The sequence below is a fragment of the Dasypus novemcinctus genome, chromosome 24 (assembly GCF_030445035.2).
Source record: "Dasypus novemcinctus isolate mDasNov1 chromosome 24, mDasNov1.1.hap2, whole genome shotgun sequence".
Lineage (NCBI taxonomy): Eukaryota > Metazoa > Chordata > Mammalia > Cingulata > Dasypodidae > Dasypus > Dasypus novemcinctus.
Genome location: NC_080696.1, coordinates 6,644,089 through 6,671,955, shown reverse-complemented (window position 1 = coordinate 6,671,955; position 27,867 = coordinate 6,644,089). Strand labels below are relative to the sequence as shown.

At 39.8% G+C, this 27,867-nt stretch overlaps 1 protein-coding gene and 1 long non-coding RNA gene across 6 annotated transcripts in view; both read left to right on the top strand.

The window, feature by feature from the left end:
- The window catches only part of HAO1 (hydroxyacid oxidase 1), a 64,462-nt gene extending 56,883 nt beyond the window's left edge, over positions 1 to 7,579 (top strand). For all 3 annotated transcript variants that reach the window (XM_012529898.3, XM_004470684.5, XM_058287540.2), the window contains 3 exons: positions 3,295 to 3,453; positions 3,566 to 3,635; positions 6,835 to 7,579. In XM_012529898.3, coding sequence (XP_012385352.1) covers positions 3,295 to 3,453; positions 3,566 to 3,635; positions 6,835 to 6,902 — 297 coding nt within the window. In that variant the 3' untranslated portion in view covers positions 6,903 to 7,579. The remainder of the gene's footprint in view (positions 1 to 3,294; positions 3,454 to 3,565; positions 3,636 to 6,834) is intronic.
- A 511-nt stretch (positions 7,580 to 8,090) lies between these two features.
- On the top strand, positions 8,091 to 18,870 carry LOC105747314 (uncharacterized). Of its 3 annotated transcripts, none has more exons than XR_011647280.1 (4): positions 8,091 to 9,547; positions 12,275 to 12,430; positions 15,239 to 15,341; positions 18,468 to 18,870. It is a non-coding gene; the product is annotated as an uncharacterized lncRNA (long non-coding RNA). The 3 variants fall into 3 exon arrangements; XR_011647279.1 differs by lacking the exon at positions 18,468 to 18,870 and adding an exon at positions 16,052 to 16,254 and having other exon boundaries at positions 15,239 to 15,337; XR_011647277.1 differs by having other exon boundaries at positions 8,092 to 9,547; positions 15,239 to 15,337.
- The last annotated feature ends 8,997 nt before the right edge of the window (positions 18,871 to 27,867 follow it).

Here is a 27,867-nt window from a genome sequence, read left to right as displayed (position 1 = left end):
CTGTTGTCAGCTGCTGGGTCTCCTAGGACAGGCTGGTATAGGATGCCTGGAGCATCGACATTGTCACACATCCTCCAGCAGTTGAGCAGAACTTGTTTACATTAGGTGGCAGGTTTCCTAGGAAACAAGTGGAAGCACACAAGGCCTCTTGAGATGTAGACTCAGAACTGGCATGATGTCACTGCTCTCACATTTTATTGGTGAAAGCACACAAGTCCAGTTCATTTTCAAGGAGTGGGAAAGTAAACATCCCACTGCTGTTCCTGAAATATCACATTGCAAGGAAATGATAAATAATTGCAAACAATCAGCCAAACCTTATGTACCAGAAAAAGTAGCGGCCTCTCGGGGCCGCCTGGTGAAGCGTGATGGGTGGGGCAAGTAGAGAGGCAGGGGAGGGGTGAAGGGCTGCGGCCTGGACTCTGCTTCCTTTGCCTTGATCTAAAGCAGCTCGGACTTTATCAGCTTTTATATTTGGCTGCTTTGGTTTGAACAAAGGATTCCATGCAAAAAATATTGTCAATCAAGAGTGTAGAACCATTGTGACTCTACCAATGGAAGAAGTTGTAGCATTGATGTGGAGAAAGTGGCCACGGTAGTTGCTGAGGGCAGGGAGAGGGAAGAAGAGATGTGATGAAGGGGCATTTTCGGGACTTGGAGCTGTCCTAAATGATATTGCAGGGACGGATGCAGGACATTATATATCCTGCCATAACCCACTGAATGGACTGGGGGAGAGTATAAACTACAATGTAAACTATAATCCATGGGGTGCAGCAGTGCTCCAAAATGTATGCACCAAATGCAATGAATGTGCCACAAAGATGAAAGAATTTGTATGTGTGGGAGGAGGGGGAGGGGAAGTGGGCCATATGGGAACCTCTTATGTTTTTTAATGTAATATTTTTTGTGATCTATGTATTTTTAAAAAAAGGCAATTAAATAAAGAAAAATTCAAAAAAAAAAAAAAGAGTGTAACAACGGAAGAACATAGAAAGACAAGAACTTCCTGGGAGTAGGAGCTTCGGGGGGCAGTCGTGTCTGGAGGAGCCTGACTTCAGGCACAGGGTGAAGAGAGGACACTCTTCCTGAGGCGGACCTCTGTGGATCTTTCGTATTCTCCTCATCTGCCAGGTCCCCAATCAAGTTTGATAAGTCAATGAATGGATAGATAAGGAGCAACATCAGGGACCTCATGGTATTCTCTCTGGAATTAAGCCCACAATTTGTTGTCTAAAACGGGACTTAGGGAAAAAAAAGATGTATAGGAAACTGAAAAGAAGGAAACATAACAGGGCCATAAAATAGTAGGTTTATACTACTATAGTTTTTATTTAATCTTATATATGTATATATCTGTATAAATTCCCTAAGTATACCTTATAAAACTGCACCTAGAGAAAGAGAAAGAGGATAGAAATGCTTAGCAATGGAGAGAACGTTGTTTTCCACAGACACGTGAAACACCAATTGGGCTCTGTTTTATAACCCAGGATTCACATTTTAAGTGTGTTTATTAGTTCACTGTTTAGGTCAGGTTAGACATTGGAAACAACCCAAACAGATTCAATTTGCGTGGCTTTGAAAATGTGTACTGAACCCATGCTAGCTAATATTTTTCTTTGGTTCTGGTTTCAAATGGGGAAATATGCTTAATTATAGCTTGCATCATCACTTGGAAATTGTACCATTTATATGTTGATTTAATTTGCCTGAATGTAAAAGGGGGACTATGTATAGGTAAGGGGACATATGTAAATGGATCCAAAGAGTGTTTGGCAAGGCAGAAAAGTTAAAAGAAAAAGGGGAAAATCACATTACCTGCTAATATTTAGGGGCCGCATGCCAAATGCTGCCTGTGCTTCCTCCAAATCTGTAGCCATGTTTGATCTTCAGCCTCTTAGATAAAACTTGCTTGAAATCGAGTCTCTAAAATTTTAGGGGGTAAATAGGAAGGCCTTTGAGTGATTTCAGCATAATTATTTCTGGTAAAAATGTATTTAAGTGTAGGGTTCTTTATTCAGCATGCATTTTAAGTGGAGGTTGAACTTAGTTTTGGATTTCAATATTTTGGGGTAAATGTGGATAACGTTTCTACAGATGTTGACCTACAGGTTACCTTAGGAATTATTTCCTTTCTCAAGTCAAAGCTTCATATCGAAGTAGCCAACTGTATCAGGTAACTAGAGCCACAATGATGCTATAAAACAAAAGTCCCCAAACCTACTGACTGCAATAACAATCCTTTATTCTCATGAAAGTTTGGGTCAACTGGGAATCTAGGGTGGGTACTGTTTAGGGGACTGTGCTCCAAGTTTCACGTCTAGCTGGGCTTGAGTGTGATAGCTCTTCTTCCTGAATATTTAACCTGGGGTCCAAGCCGAAGGAGAAACAGAAGTGTAGAAGAGCAATGGAAGCCCACGAGGCTGCTTAATACCTAGGCCCAGAAATGGCACTTTGCCACTTCTGGTCACACGCTGCAAAGTAGGTCACATGGCCAAGGCCAAAGTCAAGAGGCAGAGAAATACATTCTGTCCCTCTTAGTGGGAAGAACTGCCAAGTTGCCTTGGAAACTTTGGAATCAGAAAGGAATGAAGGATCAGAAATAATAATGCAAGCCAGCAGATTTGACATGATTCCTGTATTTTCTAGTGCTGACCTGAACCAACCCATTATCAATTTCCAATCAAGGCAATGACCATCAAGGTGCAAGTGGTCATATTCCATTAAAGGCAATACAAATATTTTCATGGAGCTTTCTCTAATGTAAGGCTGGACGCAAAGTACATTGGGTGGGGAAGTCAGAGACCAAGCTTCTCTTCACTAGCCTTGTTTACACTTCTAAACACCACTGTTTGACCTATCATCTTAACATGAATTCTAACAATAGATTTGGGATAAATAAATAATGTTAAGAATAATTTATATGAATAAGTGTTCCATTTACTTTTTTCACTTTATAATGGATAGCTATAATAGATGGCTGAGTGTTCTTTAACTATGCTCTTGTATTATATAATTTTGACCATGATCTTTGATTTTGAATATAAAAGGACAGTAAAACAAACCTGGATGTTGAAAGGAAAATAAGTCACTCATATCCAAATTTCGTTGGTTTTTAACTAACTAGCTTTCACCCCACTTATCATGCAGGAGGAGAAAATTGTACTCTTCACCCCAAATCTACTTAGCTTCTTTCACTTGAAACCTAGTCATTGGATCCCTGAACTCTGGAGGGTGGTTGAATGAATTGGTAGGTCAACGTTAATACTAAGTGCCGTCTTCTCCCCGCAGATCGATGCCTTGCCAGACGTTGTGGCGGCGGTGGAAGGAAAGGTGGAGGTCTTCCTGGATGGAGGTGTGCGGAAGGGGACTGATGTTCTCAAAGCCCTGGCTCTGGGGGCGAAGGCAGTGTTTGTGGGGAGACCGGTCATCTGGGGCTTGGCTCTCCAGGTAACTGGACCAGGAGATAAATACATGAAACAAAATGGCTGGACTGTGACATCCACACAGGAAACAAGTCGGGCTGGTTTACCAAATCCTGCTGTATCTTTCACTTGCTCAGGGGGAGAAAGGTGTCCAAGATGTCCTTGAGATGCTGAAGGAAGAATTCCAGCTGGCCATGGCTCTGAGTGGTGAGATGGCATTTTCCTTTATGACTTCCTTTTCTCCCAGCAATCTTTAAGCCCAGCTTCTTGGAGCCTTGAGGGTCCTTAGCTCCCCCTCCCCGCCCTCTTAAAGGGGAAGCACTAGGGATACTGTGCCCAACTTTTAGGTGTCTGAACTGGCTTAAACTGGAACAGCTTCATTTTTGTATATTTTACTTACTTTTGCTGTTGGGAATGATTTTGTTTCATGAATAATAGTGATAAAAGGATAATGATAGTAATACTAGAACAAGCTAAAAGAAAACCACTCATTTATTTAATTTACATTTATCAAATATATGTGCTTTAGGGCTATATTAAAAGAAGACAGGATCCCTTCCTTCAAAGAGATTATATTGTGGTTGAGCCATTGAACATCTATGTATGTATTTCATGAAATTTGTGTCAGTTTCCCAGTGCTGCTATAAAAAGTTACCATGAGCTGGGCAACTTACAATATTAGAAATCCATTCTCTCCCAGCTCTGAAGGACAGAAGTCTGCCGTGAAGGCGTTGGCAGGGCCATGCTCCCCCTGAAGATTGTAGGGAAAAACCTTCCTTGCCTCTCCAGTTCTGGGTGGTCCCAGGCATTCCTTGGCTTGTGGCTGTGTAACTCCAGTCTCTGTGTCTGCTTCCACACGGCCTTCTCCTCTTCCTTCTGTGGGTCTCTTATAAGGATCTTGCCTTTGAAGCAAAGGCCCACTTGAATAATCCAGTATGAGCTCATTTCAAGATCCTTAACTTAAATACATCTGCAAAGATCTGTTTTCCACATAAGATTACATTCACAGGCCCATGGCTTAGGACATGGACATATCTACTTGGGCCACCATTCAGCCGGCTGTAAGTATCAGCATGTATTTGTAGAGTGCTTACAAAATTCAGGACCTTTTCAAGGTGGTGTACGTGAGATAAAGAATTTGATATAGCAGTCACCCTTAAGGTACCCCAACTCACCAAAATAGTCCTAGAAAGCTGTCAAAGGTAGAGGCTAATTCACTACTATAGACTGTGTACAATGTAGAGGTGGATCAAAGTAGAAAAGAGGAGGCTTCCATGGAAGAACTGAGTATGGAGATGTACCTTGAAGTCTGTGTAAAGTTCAGATAATTTTAGAGAGATAGGAACAGTCCATTCTAGGTAAATAAAATGTGATGCATCAATGTAGAAGGGAAGTAACGGCATGCTAATTGTTTTTGATGGTTTCACATATTTGGGTTAAAAGTAATTAGCTTTATCCTATTCTATAAAGATGAGGAGCTCAAATATCTGTCCATTGATAAAATACAAATGAATGAAAATCCTGATTTTCATTGTAAAGGATCAGTCCATCTAGGATGTGGAAAATGGATAGGAGGGAAGAAGATGGAAGATTGGTGTGAAGGGAGACCCATTTCAGAAAGAGATAGTGGCCGAAAGGAGAGTAGAAATGAGATAAAAATTAATACTAGTCACCAAAGAAATTGCAAACAGAGGGTCCACAGTGCTGGTGACTGGCTGGAGGTGTGGGGGCTATTGGAGAAGGAGCACTGAAGGGTCGCTGCGCACGTTTGTGGCCTGGAGAGCAGAGGGGAAGGCAGTGCCTTCTGCTGAGCTAGGTAACTCTGGAGAGAAGTGAATTTGGGAATGGGGCAGAGGATGGAATCATCTCAGGAACTTATCCAATTTGACTCCCACACTTACATATACCTCCAGGAAAGGCACTCTCCAATTCTGGCCACATACACCCGACCGGCTGGTGAAACTTCCACCGCGATATCTAAGAGGCACCTCAAACTCTGTCTGTCCAAAACTAGCTTTCTCCACCAAACGTGTCCCACCTGCAGTTTCTCCATTCTCAGCTCCTGTTGATACTGCAGTGTCAGATGTGCAGCTAAAACCCCAGAGTCATCCTCAGTTCTTCTTTTTTTACCACCTCCTCTGCCTAGATCAGAGCCATCACCCTCTGTTTTCATTTTGCGTACTGCAAGAGTCTCCCAGTTGTTTTGTCTATCCTCACGCCTGCTCCCACCGGTCTATTTTCAACACAGCTGCCAGAATGATCTTTTTAAATATTAATTCCGATCCTGCCACTCCTCTGACCAAAACCCTCCACTGGTTTTCAGTTTCCTCAGAGAAAACGCCCAAGTCCTTAGCATGGCCTACAAGACCTTCCATGGCGTGGCCATATGGAGCATCCACTCCTGCCACTGTCCCTTATTCCACCCCAGCCAAACCTACCTCCTTGCTGTTCCTCGACTATGTCAGGCGTGCTTCTGCCCCAGAGATTCCGCATTGGCTGTTCCTCTGCTTGGAATGTTCTTCCCCCAGTGCACTGCATGGGTAACTCCCTCCCATCCTTCAAGTCTTCACTTAGCTCTTACTCTCTAAAAGGGGCCCACCTCACCCCCTGTTTAAAAGTGCAATCCTTCCCTACCCACCCACTCAAACTTCCAATTTTTGTTCTCTGTTCTTATTTCATTTGCTTTCCAGAGCAGTTACCTTCTATACCTCCCCTAGTCTATAATTCACTGATTAAATGAGATGCTTTCTATATTATCTGCTTCCCCTCTGGAATGTGAGAACCTTGAGGCTGGGATCTTCGTTGTCTTCGCCGCAGTACCACACTGCCTAGTGCAGTGCCTGACCCACAGTAAGCACTCAATCAATGAATTAATGAATAAATTAAGTACCATACAAAATGGACTGAAATGGACCTCTAGAAGCAAAGAACACTCTTAAGTTGATTGTAAATTGCCCCATTTTTGAAGGTAAGAGGATTTCCACCTCTGCCATCTAAATGATCCAGATGGTCTGCATAGATAGAATTCCCAAGATACACGGTTTACTTAGCCCTGTGCTAAGCCCATACAGAGAGAGCCTCAGTGAGAAGAATGCTATTCTGTGAATCCTCTCCATGCATTTTAATTTGCTGCAGACATATCCTAAAAGAGACCTTTCAGCCACTGAATCTCTATTAAATGTGGCAGAAAGAATATACTCTTTGTGTTAATAAAAATATGTGCCAGTCATTTTGTGTTAAGGACTATTTAGGTAATAAAAATGGTCTCATGCCACATAAGATTTGGCAAGCCTTCCTTGAATCATAAACCTTACATTTGTCAGGTTTTACATTCCTTGGGAAAACGGTTACCTGCCTGATTATTATTGCATTCATTTTATATTAAATGTATGCATTATTTTTTCAGGGTGCCAGAATGTGAAAGTCATCGACAAGACATTGGTGAGAAATCCTTTGGCCATTTCCAGGATCTGACAGTGTACAATATTTTCCCATCTGTATTTTTTTTTTTCAGTGTGTTTTACTTGACAAAGAGACACTGTGCAGGAGTGACCACAGTCTGCAATTCCCCACTTCCACACAAAGGGTGTCGTTCTTCTCCGACAAAATAGCAATCCCTTTTAGCTCATTGCTTCTGACTTTTCAATGGGTGTCCTAGGAACCTTTTCGAAAGAAATGGACTTGCATCCTGGAAATATATTAACTGTTAAAAAAAAAAAAATAACACAACATTGGAAATGTGTTTAGATAACGTCATCCCCTGGCAGGCGAAAGTGCTGTGAAACAAAAGATATCCTTTGGTAAAATTGGCGGTAGCCAAGGTTGAGGAATAAAGAGAATGTCCTTACTGTTTATTAATCTACATTGTGTTTAGAAATCCTTAAAAAGGTGTTTCTTAAATTGTAAGCTGGGGTCAAAATGTTTCCTCTGTTCCTGCAAAATAGGAGTGGAAATACGGAGAAGGCAGCACTTGATACCATTGGGATGAATGGTTGTAGGTTGTGATTTTCTAGAGACCCTGTGATTTTTAATGTCTCAGCTCTGCTACTTCTTTTAGAGTAGATATCCACTCCCTTCTTCAGTGTCAGAATATACCTGAATGTTTTATGATAGCTATTACTTCTTAATCAGAATAAATAATTTTGAACAAAGAGAGTGTATCTGGTCCATTTGTAACTATACGGAAGTCGGCTGCTTTAATCTCTGCACCCTAATTACCTCTCTGTTCCCCTTAGACATACCCTATTGATGCTCCTATATCTCTAGCTCCCCTTTGCTTTCTCCTTTCCCATGAAGAGTCGGATGCAGGGCCGGCTACGAAATCTGTGGGGCCTAGACCAAAAGGAAAATTCAAGGCCCCTTGTGCGAACAACAGGAAGAAAGCTTTTCCCTTTCTTCCACATTTCTCGACTGACCTGTCTTGGTGTTTATTTGCTATTTAATGCCTTGACACAGGGACACAGGGATACTGGGGGGTGGAGGGTGTGGGGGGAAGGAACACACAGGCAAGGACAGACTTGGCCCTGGGTCATGGAGCACTGGGGGTGGGGGGATGGGGGTGCGTTTTCTCAACCCTGACCCCCTGGGAGCCCAGGCCCCCTCCAGGGGTCCTCTGTTGGGGTGGTGGTGGTGGGGGGAGCAAGCTGTAGAGAGCTTGTCTGGGGGGGTGGGGAGCCCCAGAGGAGCGGAGGCCCCAGGCCCCAGGCAGCATTCTATTGTACCATGGACTTCCCTTAGGAAACATGGGCTCAAGGATAAAGGATTAAGAATTTCAAGATAGTGACCACAGAGCACTAAATCCCCAGGGGGGGGGCCCCTTTCTGAGCTGAGGTCCTGGGAGTCTCAGGCCCACCGCCCTGGCCCAGGGCACAGGACTTTTAGACCCATTCCCAGCAGGCAGTTGACAGAACGGAGGTGAACTTGGCTGGCAGAGGACTTTCTGTAATAGATTTTTCACCATCTTCCTGGTTGTTCAACCACTTTTGAGATGTTATACTATCTTAAAATTTGATGTTTACTGAGCTCTCTTATTTTAGATGCTAGGATGTTCCTAAGTAGAGACATAGATACCAGTATAGAGCTTTCTGATAAAGAAGAACCACTTAATGTGATAAAAAGGAGCAGACACTCTAAGGAGTGTCATTTTTCTCCAAACACGAAGACAGTATACTTTTGTCATTTCATGAATGGCTTATGGCTTTTCAATCACCTGTCAATCCATAGGTGTAAACGACTCCCTCGTAGGCTCTCCAAAATGATTCAGAAACAGCTTTGTTGTTGGCACGGAGTGTTCATTTTGGCTGCCACTGTGTGATTGGGTGGTGCCTTGCTAAGAAGTTGATAACTTCCCCAGAAACTGGAGATCCACAAATTGTGTGCTGTGCAGCTTTTTGCAAGTTACAATGAAATTGGGAATGAGTGTGTTAATTTGTAAATTACTTGATACTTTGATGTCCCCCTGAGCCACCCTATCTTCTTGAAAGTAGATTTACATTTACTTTTTCAGAGTTGGGATATATCTGCATACTTCATGATGTCTATTACTTGGATAATCAGAGAGAAATAAAGTCAGTTGTTATTTTTTGTAAGAGTCTCCCTGGTCCAGTTGGACAACACTAAAACCAAAGCTATCTAAGGCTGAACCTGGGATGGCGTGAATGCATTGCCCATCCCTTTCAAGCATTTTGTACCTGAACTGGTGGGAGTTCTTGCAGGAAGCAGCTGACCTTTCCTACTCCTGAGTTTTTGGAAAATATAGGGGGTGAAGTGAGGAATGGATGGTTTGAATCCATGCCAATTCTGCTTTTCTTGTATGTTATTTAAGGCTTGATTTTCAAACAAAGTGTGCATCAGAATCTCCTGGGGGGCTTGTTAAAGTGCAGATTCCTGCTCCCCAATCCTCATGATTCTGCCTCTAGGGAAGGGCCTGAGACTCTGCATTTCTAACCTATTTCCAGATAACACTGATACTGATGGTATGGGCACCCCTCGTGGAGAAGCACTCAAAGAGTAAGTCCAGTCTAAAACAAGGAGAACCAAGTCAGATTTGCCAAGAAGATAGTGGAATGAGGAGCCCACTGGGTCTGGGCTGTCGGGAGAGCCTATGTCCCACCTAAGAGGTCAGCTGCTATTTCTCACCAACTTATTCTTTTCATGAATTGTATTTCTTACTGAGGAATAAAATGCATACAGTGAAGTGGATAAAGTGCTAAAATCTTAAGTGTACAGCTAGGTAAATTGTACATATATGCTCATGTGACCACCACTCAGATCAAGATCTAGAACATTTCCATCCTCCGCAAAAGTAACTTTGCACCAGAAGTAAACCAATTCTCATTCCTGGGATTGGTTTTGCCTGATCTTGAACTTCATATGAATGAAATCATACAGTATGAACTTTTGTGCTTGACTTCTTTTGCTCAGCGTATGTGAAATTCCTTTGTGCTCTTGAGGATATATCAGTAGTTTGATCTGTCCCTTCCTCTGTCAAAATCCACTCTAAGAATATAGCACACTATATCAATTCATTCTTCTGTTGTGGGTTGTCTGAGTTCTTTCTAGTTTTTCTGCTGGAATCCGATACCAAATGATTTTTGTGAAAATGCAAATTCATTGTTACTTTCAGAATTTCCAAGAAAAGCTAGAAATCTAGATTTTCATGTAAAGATTTTAAAGGTTGGCAAATATTTAACTTGTTTGAACACTGAAGGTCATGTTAATCATGATGTGGCCCACATTTGGCCCATGAGCCTCGCATTCTCAACCCCAGAATGCCCCTTGTCCCCACAGATATTTCCCTCACGGCTAAAATTGCTCAGGCTCCTACCTACAGCCATGGGGTGATGGGTGCTGCCAACAGAAATTGCTGGAAATCTCTTGTTGAAGCCTGCTTACTTCCCTACCTGGAAGAACGTGGTGTGAAATAAACTTCCTTCAGTTCACCAGGCTTTGGGAGCCCAGGTTCCCGGGCTCGTATGAATGAATCGAACAGAGTCCGTGCTTCTTAGCGTGCAGTTTGCAAACTACGCCTGTGTCATTGCCGTGCTATTCACATCCTTGTTTATTTTGCCAAAACATTGGCATTTGTGAAACAGCTTTAGAGGGCTGTGGTGGATTAGTATAGCATGAGAGGAAGTTGTGGCTTGTTCTCAACAGGGGAGAAAAAGACTTCTCTCTTCATTGTAAAATTCATAATTTATTTACTGTCTGATGGACTGTGTTACGTGCCAGTTGCATAGCAACAAAATAAAGTTTGTCTGTTTAAGAAAACTTGAATGTTTCTTATAATGTAAAGACAGAGAAGGCTCTCCGGACTTATTTTTGCTGCTTATTTTGCTCTCTGTCACATACCAGTTATAGACCAGCATCAGGATGAGAGTTTATTCTAGGTAATATAAAAGTTAAATCAAATGATAGAGGTTATTATTATATGTTTATGTGATGGGGACTCTTATCTATGTTTTAAAAGATGCAATTTCCTGTCCTTGCCTATAGTTAGTTGGGGTGAATAAGACATGCTTATTTTTAACCAGTTATCCGATATATTTCTGAATTTAGATAATGAGCATAGGTTCAAATGAAAACTTTCCAGGCTCTTCTAAAAGCCAAGACTCATGTTATCCTGAATTATGCCAAAACAAAGGCTGGAATTCACTGAGCAATAAATTTGATTTTGTTTGTTCGTTCGATTCAGCATCCTTGGGGCCAAGAGCATGGCTTGGTGTCTACCTGTATTCTCTGGTTAAATCATCTGTCTTTAAAACTGATGTGTTTTCCATTGTAGTCAGACTTCTGGGTCTTTTCTAACAGGGGGATCTTCTTACTGACAGAGTTGTTTTGGTAAGATCCTTTACTCTGACTATTAGTTAGCACTTTGTTAATCATCTCACTAAAGGAAGGACAAGGTCAACTTGCGTGGAAGTGCTGGATTAGGATCCTGAAGCTCTAATTCAAAGGAAAATCTTATGAACAATAATTATTATCAAAGGAAATAATATAACAAGTTCCAGTATGTAATTTATTTTATAGCATTAATTTAGATATAGTTTTTTGATAAAAATGGCTAAGTAATTCAAGCAATCAACAAAATAAAAAAATTGCCAACAATTTCACCACACAGAAATAATTATTTTTTATATTAGGTGAATATCATTTCTGGAATTACCGTATGTATATAATAAAGAACAGACTAGAGAGAAATGGTTTTACAAAAATAGCGTCATAAATAAATGACAAGTTTAAATAAAATATTCAATTTAATTTTACCTGGCATTATTAGAAGACACAGTGGAACCTGAAGGAATTTTTAAAAGTAAGATAAATGATCCTTTTAAAAAAGAAGTATTATAGCCTAATATACTTGTCAATTTATTTAAAAAGTATGAAAAACTTCAGGAGGTTAGGGTTTTTGTTTTATGGTATATACATATTTCAATTGCAAAGGTATTGCTTGATTCACTGCTACAAAAAGGGAAGAATGTAGACTTTTACGCCTATTCTCTCTTCCCTTTCCTTCCTCTTCTTTCCCAATTGTGCGACTACATTACTAGTTTAAATTGGCAAGGTATAAAACATTCTGTTCTATAACAATAATTGCCCAAATTGTTTAATCTTAGTTTCCAATTAAGTGGATACAGTGATTACTATAAACTTCACAGTTTCTCCATTCTCTGGTTCTTAACTTTGATTCACCTTTTGGTTTTCTGGACTTCACTGGCAAACTGTATTTTCAAGAATAGCTGTATCCCTTGAGTTTGTGTAAGTTTAAGAAGCTGCTTGATGCTTTTATATTTGAATGACACCTTGGAAAAGTATAATGTTTTTGGTTTATACTTTCTTTTCCTAAGAACTCTGTAGACATTTTGGATTGCCATCTGGCATTGAATTTGCTGTGGAGAAATCTGAGACCAGCCTGCTTTCCACCTCTTGGTGTTGACTTTACTCCTGCCCTCAACCTGATGTCTGAAAAATTATTTCTTTGAATTTCAATAACTTCAGCTGAGGTAAGACTAAATATTACATGACTTAATATTTTAAGGCATAACTGTGCCTAGCACATTGTGTTTTATTTTTTAATTTGAATATACACAAAACAACCTAACTAGCAAATGCCTCATATCTACTACTAACATATATTTTTATAACACTGAACTCTGAGTTTCCACATTAGCGTTACTAATCATGGAGATGATGATCATTATAAATTGGTGGGCATTTGTTCCACTGAGACAAACCTCTTGTATAATGATTGCTGTTATCTAGACCAGGGCTGCCCCCTGAATGTTCTGTGATGATGAAAGTGTAGAGTGTTGTTCAAAATGGTAGCCACTAGCCACATGTGGCTATTGAGCACTTAAAATGTGCATACTGTGACCAAGGAATGAGATGTTTGCTTTTTTTTAGTTTTAATTAATTTAAATTTGAGTGATCCCATGTGACTAGTGGCTACTATATTGGATAGCACAAATCTAGATATTCTGAACAACCTTATGTACCAAAGAAGTGTATTTAGTAGACTCAAGCCTAGTGTAAATTGATCAACCCTGCTACCTGGTTATCCTGAGCGAGTCATATTAACTCCCTTCATCTAGCTCTCCCATTTGAAAAATGTATCCACAACTGCAAGCAAGACAGTTCCATCCATCTGTTCCATGGGATCTAAGCCCCCTCTCAATCAGAGACAGAGTGGGCATCACCATTCCCAAATCCTTAAGAATGAGGAATGGACAACCACAAGGGGGGAATGCAACTATGGACTAAAATAGACTTATGATTATTCTAACAATGGAAGAACTTGTGCCATTGATATAAAAGCAGTGGCCACCAGAGGTTCTGAGGGGAGGGAGAGGGAAAAATAAGTATAACATGGAGGCCTTTTTGGGACATTGGAATTGTCTTGCATGACATTGAAATGCCAGATACAGGCCATTATACATTTTATCAAAATCTATAAATTTGTGCAGGGCAAAGTATAAAATATAATGTAAACTGTAGTCCACAGTAAGTAGCAAAGCTTCAATATATGTTCATCAATTGTAACAAATGTACCACACTAATGAAAGTTGTTAATGGGGGAAAGCATGGGAGGGGTGAGGGTGGAGTACATGGAAATCCCCGATATTTTTGATGTAACATTTGTGTAATCTAAAGCTTCTTTAAAAGTAAAAAATAAATATAAAAAGAATGAATAAGATTAAAAATATATATATATAGTATTTCTTACCTCAGTCTGTACCTCCATACCGAACCTCAACTGCAATAATAAATGTAATTAAAATTTTCAATTATTCTGTAGAGTAATATCATTAATTAATAGGAGGAAATAATGAATAGTGACATGCTTTCAAATTGTAAGGAATCATGTAAGAGTAAGCTAATACAAAAATAACAGTAATAAGACTATACAGCATGGAGTATTGTAACTGACATCTTGGGACTCCAAAAAAAATGTGCAATGTTTATTAGAGTAACATCGTGAAATATGTCCAGTAGAGTGGATGAAACACCGTATCCTAAATAACAACGTGGCACCAATAAGGAGTGTTTCTCTTAGACAACTTTGGCATCTTATTTATCCAGAGCGCAAGTTTCTTTACCATATGAACAAGTAGCATTGCCCAAGTCAAGAACACATTTTTGGTTCTTATTTTCCTTTATTTGTCAGTGCCATGTTATCTGATTTTACTATCAGAAAGCAAACTGATTAGATTTTGTGACAACTTATGAATAATAGTAAACAATAGCTTGGTCTTCCCTAATCAGAAACATGTTTCTGATTTTCCTTTATTAGTTGACATCATAACCATGTTATCTGGTTTTAAGATTAATGAGAAATGTCTTTGGAGAGTTTGAATAATAGTAATTTAATGTACTATATATTGTGGTATGAATATCTGTTTTAAGCAGTGATCTTTTTTAAAAACGTTCTTAAAAATACACACTGGTAGAATTTCTTCTTAAAATTTCTTCAATCACCTGACTGAATGAAGTTAAAAATCACTGTTCATAACAATCCCAATCATGTACATATCAATGATAAAAATCTCAACAAAAAACATTTGAACAGTCAGACATTATTAAACTGTGAATCTATAAAAAATGTTTAATTTATGAAACTACTAAATATTCATGATTATGGGCAAGGTAGTGTATAGAGAAGCCAGAATCCAGAAATCTGAGAAGGGAACCATTGAATCATCTAGTGGTTTAGTCTACATAACTGCATAAACAATTTGCCTATTTTCCACTAAATTGACCAAATGCTTTGTTTTCATGTAAACACAATCTAAATGAAATCCACAGATTTCTCCCAAAGCTTATTTTAGCTAAATGTTTCTTGGCTACTCTTAGACCAGGTCTGTTAACAATTTACCCAGAATCATTTGATTGAATTTCCACTCTTTTGCCATCTCTCTTCCATCCTTTATTGGGCAGGCAAATAGTGGAGAAACTGATGCAAGTGCAGGCAAGAAAACATAGAAAGAAAGATCCCTGGAAAGCAAGATACTTCCCACAGCTGTTGGACCTTTCTCAGAAAAGGGGAGGGTAAAAGGGCATGGGGGGAGGGGTGCTCAGTGCCACAAATGCCTCTCCATTGGAAATGCCAGACATGAAAATCTTCCCCTTCTACTAAAGGATCTCTCTGCTAACACTCTGACTTCCAATTTTCCCCCAAGCCTTCAGAAAAGTAAAAAGTAACAACATATATTTTTTAAAAGTTAACTAAAAATTATATATGTTGAATTGAATAAAAACTTTTGGTCTCCAATGTTCACATGCTGTTGCTTGTCCAAACCTTCCTGATGCTGAAGGTTCAGACAGTCCCGCAACGTTTTCCACCTTGGCCAGTGGAAGGGAACTGAGAGATGACACAACTGCAACAACAACAGCAAGAACAGTTAAGACTCATGGTAGGTAAGAATCTAACTCTCCACATCAATTTCAATTTATTTTATATGCTCCTTTCTGACTTGACTCTTGTTCAAAAATAAAGCAGAATCAGATTTTCTCTGTAGTCAAATCCAATGAGTCAATGTGATTTCCCAGTTTATATTCACTTATATTTTTGCTTCCATTGAACTAAGGGTTGGGAATGAAATCTAGAAGTAAAGGACCATATTAGAAAATGTTTATAATCAGACCTTGTCTGCACTAGTGAAACAATTCAGTAAAATGAGTGATTCTTCCTGTCACCAGCTATCACGATAGTATTTCAGTTACTAAAAGAGTACACTATTTCTTTAAACTTTTAACCAGTTTCATGTGGAGAATGAGGAGAAGGAGTAGTGGGAAGGAATTTTATGGACATGACCTCTAATTTTCCAGAGGATTCCTAGATACTATCAGATATTTCTCTGAGCAACAGGGTCATGCCATGATGAATGCTCGAGTGAGGTCTGCAGCCCAAGTTGGTTGTGTGCCTGGCAGCAAGCTCTTTCTGCTCCAGCACACTGCTTTCTTCTCTGCTCTTTGGTGCTGTCAACATCTGGGGGAGGACAGAGTTCTTTTTACCACTGACTATAATACGTATTAATCCTTTAGTGCATTAACAGAAATAGAGTGACAGAACAATAGGCAGATTCCCCTCAAATGTCCTCTGTCCGTTTAAATGGCATTGCTTCCAGGTCTGGCCACCCGAGGATCTTCAGAGGAAAGCAAGCAACATGATGAAGAAGGCTGGAAACTGTTATGTTTATAGAATGTGCTACATTCTTGGGGTGGATGTGAGATGATCTTCACTTTCTTAACATGCTGTTACATAGACATACAGGGAACTTCCTCTATGTTTTCCTAAGAACAAAATAAATGTGAATAACATTTTGAGACCAGATGTTACTCATGTATTTCTGAACAAGTCCTATGATCTCTAACAAATGGATTCTGTGGCCACCTAAGTTGGGTGAAGGTATGTGGCACATCTCAATCGTGCAATAATTTCTAAGAAGTTTTAAGTAATTACAATTCTTGTAGTTCTGAGAAAATTATTTTTAATTTAGGCATCAAACAATATCTAGCTGAAATTTCAAAACTCAAGACATGATTTTTTGAAACAAACAAAACACATCTCTAAATTGATTGAGCAAAATTAGTTTCTTGGAAGCATGTGGGAGATCTCACTAAAGACAGGAAATATTGAGCCACCATGCCTCAAGAAGAGCACTGATGTAGGTGGGTATTGAGACACTTGGGACCAGAGATTAAAAAGCAGAGAAATGCTGAAGATTCAGCCCCTTCATTCATAGTTGAGGAAACTGACCTAGACAAATTGTGACTTACCTAAGTAGAGCTGTAGATAATTAATAAAGTTTTAATAACAATAAATGAAGCTTTAATAATAAGAAATATAAAAAGGTATATGTATATATAAATCCCTTTCATACTTTTCGAATCAGTCTACAAGGCATGTAGACTTTAAGTAATCATTATTTTTTAAAAATTGTGAACTCTGAAGTGGTACAATTTTATTTTCCACATTACAATGTTGAAGATCTATATGAAGCAAGAGAGGTAGTGACTTTTGAAGATCACCAAACAGGTCAATAAAAGGAATTCAGCATAGAGGAGTTAGAAGTAAGCTGGCATCATGGAATCTTCAAGCCAAAACCAATGGGTCAAAGTTGATATTTCACCAAGGTACTATTTTCTAATATTTGTGAACACTGACCCCATAAAAGTAATCTGAGCATGTTGCACATTGCTAATAAGCTTGAGTCTGTGATCAAGACCTGGGCATACTTCCCTGTAGAGGACCAACACTGGATCCTGAGTATTCCTTGAGCAGCCTTGCAGAAGCAACAGAAATCATCTAACCTTTTATTCTTCTTGAGGTAATACCAGCCCTACATACAGGCAGAGAATGCAGATGTTTATGCGATGTGCTTTGAAATCATTAAAATCATCAAGGAGAAGACGGAAGATTACATTATCCAGGAAAACTCAGGAAAATACAGGCTATGTAAGCTATATTAATGATAATTTGGTGCAGCTACGATCAGAAGCCAAATAAAGTGGCATTAACCATCCCAATAGGAAAGCAACGTATTATTCAGAGAACAAAAGTGGACATGTGAGGTAACAAAAGAGAATCAGCCAGAAGACCACATGTATAGGGTAATCATATGCTCCATTTTCTCACAACACTGCCAGTTTATACTTGTTCTCCCTTGTAATTGTTAACAACGTGCTATTTTTTTCTCAAAGTCTCCCAGTTTTGATGATAAATTACATAGACTGTAGATGGAAAAATATGAACTATACTTGGGAAATCCTTCAACTGCTGGAGTTCCCTTTTATGTTAAAAATTCTAGCTGTACACATGAACAGATTAAATACTTCTGGGGAGAATGCAATATTTCTGGAGAAGCCAGAGAGATGAAAGAGAACCTGGAATCCAGGAAGTGGTCTTTTATAGGTAAACAGACCTCTAACAATAGAAAAAAAATAAGCAAATAATCATAAACCTTCTCTGTTTTTAAAGATTTATTTATTTTTATTTATTTCTCTCCCCTTCTCCCCTCTGCCCCCCTGAGTTGTCTGCTCTGTTTCCATTCCCTGTGTGTTCTTCTGTGACCGCTTCTATAAACCTTCTCTTTTTTTTTTTTTTTTTTTTTAATTTTTTTTTTTTTATTGACTTTGTAATAATATTACATTAAAAATATATATGTGAGGTCCCATTCAACCCCACCCCCCCACCCCCCCACTCCCCCCCCCCCAACAACACTCGTTCCCATCATCATGACACATCCATTGGATTTGGTAAGTACATCTTTGGGCACCTCTGCACCTCATATACATTGGTTCACATCATGGCCCATACTCTCCTCTATAAACCTTCTCTTGATGGTGGCCAAGATCAAAACATGTAATCACTTGTAGACAAGACTTTACGGGCCACTGTTGAAACAGGTTACTTTCTTTCCTGATAAATACAAGAGTATTGAATACTTGATTGGAATTTATTTTGACATTATGATCTGATGTTCTCTGAAATAGTTTCCTGGAGAAGGACTGGCATCTAATTGTCCCCTCTGCTACTTCTAGGTCAAGGAAGCTGGGGAGTGGAAATGCCTTCCTGCCGACCCTAGCTCTACTGGGCCTCACGTGACAATCCATCACCCCTGTTGCCTTTGAGCTTTTCCTGAGGAAGGGCATTTGCCTTTGCCCCCCTCTAGCAGCTCTTCCTCAGGCCTCGTTCTCGTGAAGACTGGCGCACTGGCCCTAGCCGCCACTCTGGTCCTGGTGAGGCCAGACTGCACGATAGAAACAGAGGCTGGAAGCCCACCTCGAGCTGGGTTTCTCACCAGGCTGTGTTCTGAACCTCATTTGAACACTTGAGACCCTGCTCTTCATCTCTGTGTTTTGGTGGTTGAAACAATTATGTTCACTGTCAGGTATGGGTGAGAGACCAGAACCCAGAAAAATACAGAACAGTGATTTTACAAGATCTTGATTTGTAACTGTTATTTATGATTCAGAAACTACAGAACATTCCCAACAAGAGTCTGCCAAGTATGGCCCTTGGAGTAACACCTCTTAAAAAGGACCATGCCCTAGAATTACCTGGTTAATTCATATATGTAGATAACATTTCCACAGAGACAAAGATGAAATGTTAAGTTTTGGGTAAAACACACTGATGAGCAAAGCCAGAAGGAGAATATTTTGCATCGATTGCTTTATCCTATAACTATAAAATTGCATTTTACTTATTTTAATTAAGTAAAATAAATAATCCACTCCCACTGGGGATGGATTCGGTGATTGTGGGCTATATGTTGCCACATGCTCTTGTTTCCATTCTCTGCTTACCTTTTACTATGGCCTTCTTTGAATGAGAGATCTTCAAAGATGAAAACATTTCAGATTCAAAAGGCTCATTGGTGGGATATGTGAATTATAGGCAGGCCAGCTCTATCCTAGGCATATGTCCGGCACAGTTTTCATGTTTTTATGTCTCAACATAGAGGACATATTTGAAATTGTCTTATTCAGAGTATTACCCAACAGCTCTCTCTAATGCCTGCCCAGGTGGTTAACAAAGCTGTACAAACAGATCAAAGCTGTGGTTATTTCCCCTGATCTTTTCTCCATAAATGCATCAGTTATCTGTCTGATACTTGATATAAAAAGGAAGTCTGCCACAGACATGTCCATTGGTCTATTCTACCAATTTGGGGGGCTGCTAACACATTTGCCTGTTACGTCAAGGCATCAGAAAGTTTAAAGCATGGCAAAGTAATGTTTTTTCTTCTTCTATAATCCCATGATAAACATTAAGCAGACGGCATTTCTGCTTTGAGCATTAAAAAAAAAAAGTCTGACTCTGAAAAGCTTACGGATACACTTTGGGGATTTCGGAAAGTGTCGTTTGACTGGGATCTGAGGAGAGAAGCGGCTGTTCTGCCGCGGGGCCGGGAGGGAAGCCGCAGGGCCTCATTCATAACTTTGCAACTCCGGCAAATACCAGCTGATGAATATTTATGTTATCCCTGGCTTAGGCCCGAAAGACAAACGGGCGAAAAAATGAAAGTTGGGGAAAGGTCTTCTGAAATCTGTGGCGGTTTTTCTTTTTTTTACCAACACTTTCCACGCGCTGGCAGTAGCTCTGAATGAAGTCATTCTGTGCAGAGACCCTGCACAGGAAAACAGGGCGTTCACTAGGGCGCCGCACTTGGTTTGAACCTCGTACATTCATGCGGTCCTGCGAGGGAAACCCTTTTCCTTAAATCTAGCACATGGGATAGAAAGCTACCTTATCATTATTATGGTTTGGATAAATTACTGCAAATTGCTCCTCATTGAACAGCAACTTCAATGGTTCAAAGAGAGAACAAGCCAGGGATGGAGAGCTTTTTAAAAACATTTTTAAAAAGAAGAAAAAGGGACAGTTGCACATCAGGTTAATATTTTATTGGGTTACAGTCTCAGAAAAATATTTGTAATTACCTATAAATAATATAATTACATGATAATTATATAACTACTAAATATCATAGTAAAGCAAATAAGTTTCTTAAAATGTACTGGGGATTTTACTCTTATTTCAGGAAAAATACCCTTTGAGGTTCACTGTAGGAGAAATAATCAAATATTTATCATTTGAGATTTATTATTTAAATTTCTTCTCCCTCCTGTTATCTATTTCTTTACTCTTAAATGCCACCTTTACCCTCTGCTGCCATCTCTGTCATCTTTACCATCTGCAAATTGATCAGAGGCTTTGGGGGGAAAAACCCACAGGAAAATGAAACAGGGATAAGAAAACATTCCCACCTGCTGATGACTCTATTAGTTGTTTGGTTCAGGAGAGGACAGCAAAAATTTGGCTAAAATGAAATTTGTGGATTTCAGTACCAGAGACACCTGCACTATTTCCAACACCCACAGAGAGGCAGGCGACTTCAGTGGTATGCCCTCAAGCGTCTCAGTGTGACGAGAACTGGGTGCAGGTGGCTTATGAAGGAAGTGCTTCCAGGAGCAATGGATAAGGGAGTGGCGGAAGCCAGATACAGAAGGCAGATGACAGCAAGCCAAGTCCTGGCCTCAGCTGGATCCTGCAAGGAGAGCTGGAGCTCAGTGGAACCCAGAGTTCATCCCAACGTGAGGCAAGCGAGCTGGGCTTTCAGCCTCCTGCATCTGTCTAAAGGCTGCCCATTGGAGGTACTTGGAGGCCCCATTGGGTGACCAGTCATCCAGGTTTTCCAAGACTGCCCTACTTTTAGTACTGAAAGTCCTGCATTCCAGGCAAACTGGGATGGAGGGTCACACTGGGCAGCCATACATTCTCGGGCACTTCTGGCTCTGTGGGCAGCAAAGTGGCTCCAGTAACCTAAGGTGGCCTTCAGAAGGGAGTCACATGTGCAGGCCTTAGGAAGCCAAGTCCCTGAAGCAGGTGGACGGTGCACAGGCGTGGCAAAGGGATCAAGAACTTGAGTGGCGCTCGGCCATGTTCCACAGCAGGCAATTCCTCTAACCTGGTAGGGCATTTGTAGGTGTGGGACTGCCGGCGGGAATCGCAGGTAACGGGTTTATTTAGTCTTCCTCTAGAGTCCTTAGAGTGGGTTTAAGGTCTGTGGTGTGGAGGTTCCGGAGCGCTCAAGAACCACAAGCAGATTTGTGAGGAAAATGTAACACTTGAACAAGACTTTGGGTACCAACAAATAACTTAGAAATTAGAATAGATTTGAACACAATCTCTATTGACACCAGACAGATAGAGGGTGATAAGCAGTTGCCCTTTGTCAGTGAGGCCACCACAACATACTGCTTCCCAAGCTGCTGTGAGGTCCAGTGCCCAAGCAGGGCCTCATGAAGACAGGGTGGTCATTCCTTACTACTGCTCAGGAGTGAGGGACCCCACATTTCTTTCCAAGTAACTTGTAAGAGTTAACAATGGTTGTCCAAAGGAAATAGTGAATAATCTGCATAACTTGCCTTTTCTTATGGTCTGCCCTTGGCTTATAAAAATAAGAGAGAGTGAGTGACACATTGGTAAATGCATTAGCATACTTGGTAAGAGAGAGTGAACGTATTTAACTTTGTGTTTCTGCAGTAACAACGGAATCGTGTTTCACACTTAGTTCTTTAGCTGTTTCACCAGTTCTCTGATAACCTTCCCTCTTAAAAACTGCTCAGCTTTGCAAAACCCTTCCGAAAAATCCCACCGAGAGGTTTATTACAGGGGTGCTCCTCTTTGCCTGAAGCAATACATTACCCTCTGAAAAAATATTTCAGCTCACCACACATCACCGCCTAGGAGAAACAATAACTAGAAGGAATGACTGTCAGCTAAAGAGCTTTAAGAGTTTGGCAAAATGATGGGCAAGCAAAGAGGAAAATTTTTCATTTTACCATTACTTTAGTCCATCGAGAAGGTAATCAGGGTGCTCCTTGGTAATTTTAGTCGGTTGAATTATGCGCCTCAAAACACGCCCTTAACCTGCATTCTTGCGGACCTGAGCCCACCGTGAACAGCTCCTCTCAGCTGAAGAGGGAGGGTCTCAACCAGATTCCTGGAGTGGGTTGTGAGCCCAAGAAATTCACGGGATCCCAAAAAGTCACAGAGGGGAGCCCAAAGCCGGAAGTCCACGGGGCCGGAAGCCGGAAGTCCACGGAACCGGAAGAAGAAGGAGAGGACGCGCGTGAGGAGAGAGCCCCGGGCGAGTGCCGGCCAGCCCGCTTCCGACCTGGGAGGAAGCAGGCCTTCTCTCCTGGGAAACCCGTGAGCCGATAAATCTTTGTCTGTAGCCAGCCCGTCACGTGGTGTTTGTCCTAAACTCATTCTAAGTGTCAGCGCCCTTGCTGCTTGGCCGTGACCTTAAACTATCAGGGCGCCCCCTCAAAGAACGTTACCTCAGCAGCTGCTCAGGGCACCGCCACCAGGAAACACCACAGTTCCCTTGGATAATGGGGGGAGAATGAAATATGAAATAAGATGGAGGAAATAAGTGTCAGGAAAATGATGTACAGGGAAAAAAAGAAAGTTTCTGAATTATTTAGTATGAATGTATTGCAGAGGCAAAGAAGGTGATGAGGATGGTTGAGTTCATTATAGTTCATAATCACGAAAACAGGGCAAGCTCTTGAAACTAGAGAGAGGCGAATTTATGATATGTAAAAGAATAATACTTATGGAAACTCTTTCTTTAAAAATGGCATACATAAAAATATGACTAGGTTGTGATAGTCTAGTCATCATTTTGAGATTTGAGGAGAGCTTACCTAAGCATTTAAGCTACTTGTTAAATAATTTTATATAGAGTTTTATACAACTGATGAGAGTGATGACTCAATGCATAACACAAATGAGGATCCTGGATCATGGCACAATGTGGACATTAGATAAAGATTTATTGAATGAAGGACTGGCGGTTTTCCTATGAAAAACTTCTGTGCAAAGAAATAGCAAGATAAAATATTATTCTGTTACAGGAGATTCAAAATAAATGAGAGATTACTGTCTCTTTCTAAAATGGCATTTGTAACTAGAAAGGATTGTACAGACTACATATTTATTGCACTTCTCTTTTTACTCAAGTGACAACATTGTCAGTCAATGTCACTCCAATGTCAAAATATTTCTTCAATTAAACATGGTTCAATGATATAATTTGGGCTAGAGTTTTCTCTAGACTTACTGCCTATTGAATTATTTCAGTTGGTTAACAGACAAATCAATTAAACAACTTTGAATTTTTAAAAAGTGTCTTTATATTCTAAGCATAATCTTTGTCATGTGATAAAGCTCTAATTGCATGATTCTCTAAAGCTGAAGACATCTAAGCCTTTATAGATTTGCGCATACCTCCTTCTTTTCCTGCCCATATTCCCAAATTAGACTGATTAATGAGTGGCTAGTAGAAATCAAACAGGTTAATACCCATGTCCTCATATTTTTCTTTCCTTAATAAGCACATTCCCCACCCCCCACTCTTACTTAAAGGTTTGGAGCCCTGCTTTGTTGACTCCACCTTCCTTATTTGAGCTTCTGGAGCTCCCCACTGTCCCATCCTTTCTGACTTTATAAGTCTACATCCTCCCTCAGACCATCAACTGTTTTCAGACAGGTCCTCTTTCTGTTCTCTATTAAATTCTGAGTTTGTATCCAGCACAGTACCTTACATAATAGACATACGAGAAATAATTGTTAAATACATGAAATTTATTTAACCCAAGAACCCTATTGTAAATGATGTGACTAAAGAAAAGCAGTAATAAAACTGCTGATGCAAATGCTAGTGTGCTGAATGGCCTTGGATGCTATGATGTTGTGAGGATTTTAATAGCTTGTTTCCTCCTCTCCTTTTGGTTGACTCTTACTTCCAGCATCGTAAACCAATACAATAAATGTCCTGCTTGCAGACAGCAATGCTTGCACTCTTCTCTTTGGGGCTGAGGTGTTACCCCAGTTGTAAGAATAAATACATGGTTTCAGAAGGCAAATTCGAGTGTAATGTGGAAACTGAAGACAAAGGGACAGCGTTCAGAACTGTGCATTTACTGGTATTCTATAATCTTCCAGAAATAATTTCTGGAGGCTCATATGGATTGCAAGGTTAAAACTACACTCAGAGGTTGCATTAAATGCATGTCTAGTCCACTCTGTAAAAAATTTTGATCATTACAAGATGGATAATGTAGTAGTTCATATTATTCTAGAATCTTACCACTTCCGATACCATTAGTTTATAAGGAGGCAATATTTGTTTATATTTAGCAAATGCTTTCTTCTAAGAGTAAACTGATTAGTGTAAGTTAATGGTGTGTGAGGGTAGAAAATAATTTAAATTCCATTCTGTTTTTTTCAAATATTTGTAAGTCTTGTGTCAAACCTCAGCATAATTATTTTTTGCATTTTTGTATAATTTACATAGAGAAAATTCATCCTTTTTAGTATATGGTTCTGAGAGTTTTGACAAATACATACAGTTGTATGAACACCACCTCATCAAGATACAGAAAAATTCCATCACACCCCCCCTCCAATTTCTTTTGCTCCTTTGTAGTCAAGTCCATTCCCACTCCGGCCCCAGTAATCACTGATTTATTTTCTGTCCCTATAGTTTTTACTTTTCCAGAGTTTCCTACAAATGCATAATACAGTATGAAGCCTTTTGAGATTGACTTCTTTCACTTAACATAATGTGTTTGAAGGTAATCCCTGTTGTTAGGTTAATCAGCAGCTCATGCATTTTTATTGTTGAGTAGAATTCCATTGTACCAAATTGCTTATCAATTGACCTGTTGAGGAAATTTGGATTGTTTCCAATTTTTGGTGATTACAGGTAAAGCAACTATACAACTGTAAACATTCACACCTTTTAAAAAATGCAAATTCTCACTTCACTTGTATTAATACCTAGGAGTAGGATTTCTGGGTCATTTGTTAGTATATGTTTAATTATATAAGAAATTACCAAACGTGTTCCAGGGTGGCTCTGCCATTTTCCATTCCCACCAGCAACATAAAAGATTTCCAGGTGCTTTTCATCCTTTGGTATTATCAGTTTATTTTTATTTTTAGACATGCTCATAGGTGTGTGGTGGTATCTCATTGTGGTTTTGATTTACATTTTCCTTATGAGTACTGATGTTTAGCATTTTACTTATTCAAATCTTTGACTATTTTAAATTTCAGTTGTTTGTTTTCTTCTTACGGAGTTTTGAGTTCAACATATATTTTGGATACAAGTTTTTTAAAATTTTTTATCCGATATGTGATTGGAAAATACTTTTTTCCCCAGACTTTGGCCTGTATTTTTATTCTCTTAACACTCTTTTTCAAAGAGAAGAAATTCTTAATTTTGATAAAGTCAAATTTATCATTTTTTTTCTTTATGATTATGCTTTTGGTATTGTATGTATGAAACCTTTATCTAAGCCAAGGTTATAAAAATCATTTCCTATGTTTTCTTCTGGAAGTTTTATTTTTATGGTTTTTATTTTGATTTATGATCCATTTTTTGTTAATTTTTGTACAAAGTTTGAGGTATGGGTTAAGGTTGAATATATTTTGCATAATTGTTCCATCATCATTTGCTGAAAAGTCTACGTTCTTTATTGAGTTATTGAAAAATAATAGATCCAACATGGGGGCCTATTTCTTGACTTTCTGTTCTGTTCCACTAATCTATGTATTGATTCTTTCTTCAGAACCATAGCAGGCTAATTATTTTTTAAATCTTGAAAATGCACAAGTGCTTTTACTTATAAATAGGAGAACTGAGAGTCTTTTGCATCCTTGGAGAACTTAACTATGGGTCTGAGCTTCCTGTCTTTATCTACGGAAAGTGGATTGGATTAGTAGAAGGCTAAAGTCTCTTTAAGTTTTAAAATATTTTTATTTCATAGTTAACATTTATGCCAAGAGGTATTTAATTTCCTCCCCTTACCCCCTTTCCTTTTTCTTCTCTTTGCCTTCCTTTTTCTCCTGTAGTTCTCCCTCCCCCCTCCTTCCCCAAACCTTCTGCTGGCCTTCCCCTAGCCTTGGATTTTCATTCTTTCCCTTTTCTCTTCTTCCCCTAGGCTCCTGGGCACCTTCTCTCCTCCCCTCCCTCTCTCCCTCACATTCTCTGTTTGGTCAGTAGATGGTGCTATGCTGCAACATATATACTTATCGTTCCTTAAAATGTTAAAATACAAATTATGTCATATGTAACTCTATGTCTTATGCCTAGACTTTGAAAAATGATCATCACATAGCTAATGGAAGAGTGGCTTTCACTCCTCTCCACTGTTGAGAAGAGGAACCCCAGGCATTTGGAAAGACACTTAAAGTGGGTTTACTTTGCTGGAAACATTTTCATGAGATAAAGTCTTTTGATTAAGAAGGAAACATTTGAAAAGCAGTGGTGGGTAGTGACCTTGAAAACCCACAAAATGGCTCAGGCTTACGTGACGTTTGAGTTGGTGTTTGTTGACCCGAGAACAAAAATATAGATGGCCACTAAGAACGCAGGCTAGGACGCCCCTTTGCTCAAAATAAAACCCCGAGGTTAATTTGTTTGTGAATCACAGAGCCAGCTGGCTGGCTTGGCCTAGAGATGACTTTTGTGGTGACAGCTGTTTCTACCAAGATGTGATGGGTGTGGGTGGGAGCCAGGGCAGAGCTAGTGGTTGGGAGATGGGATGGAAGTGGGAGATGGTTTACAAGAATGGACTATGGTTTCTTTAAAAAGAAAACCCAGGGGTTTCAGATATTCTCACATGAACCCATATTTCCTCAAGCCACATGTAATGCTTTTACTTCCTGGGAGAGAAGAGGTGGGCGTGCATGGTTGGTTGTTACTTCAAGTGCCCCATAGTTTACTATTTAATGGTGAGCGTTTAATTTTCCAAAAGTTAACAAACTGGAGGTTTTCCATGAAAGACACTATATATTTGCTTGCAAATAATCCAACCTGTACTGTACTCCCTTGCCCAAGAACACCTGAGGGTGCTGTGGGCTTACGTGTTCCCTAAATCTTGGTCTTCCTGGACCTAAATGAAAGGTCTTGCTTGGGGTTGAGAGCACCATGCTTGGATTTCCGTTTATCAACATTAATTAGGTTCACTTTGTAGTGCTTTATGTTTTTGCAAAATAATTTTACAAACATTTCCTTAGAAAATGAAGATTTGAATAAGGGCTTTGGAGGTTAAAGCCAGAGAAAGTCAGTGAGGAATAATTTGTAAGTTATGAATATACCTCTATCCTCATTTAGATCTCTGCTTGGATGTTTACTTAACAAATCCAAACTGAGTTTCTGCTATCCATCCCCAACCTTTTCCCCTTCCAGTCTTCCTCATCTCAGTAAATGGCAATGCCTTCCTTTTGATTCCTCATCCCCCAATTTTGGAGTTGTGCATGACTCCCTGCCTTCTGCCTTATCTCCATCTGGTCTACCAGCAATGTCTGTTGGCCTTGCCTTTAAAATCCTTTTGGAATCTAACTATTTCTCACCAC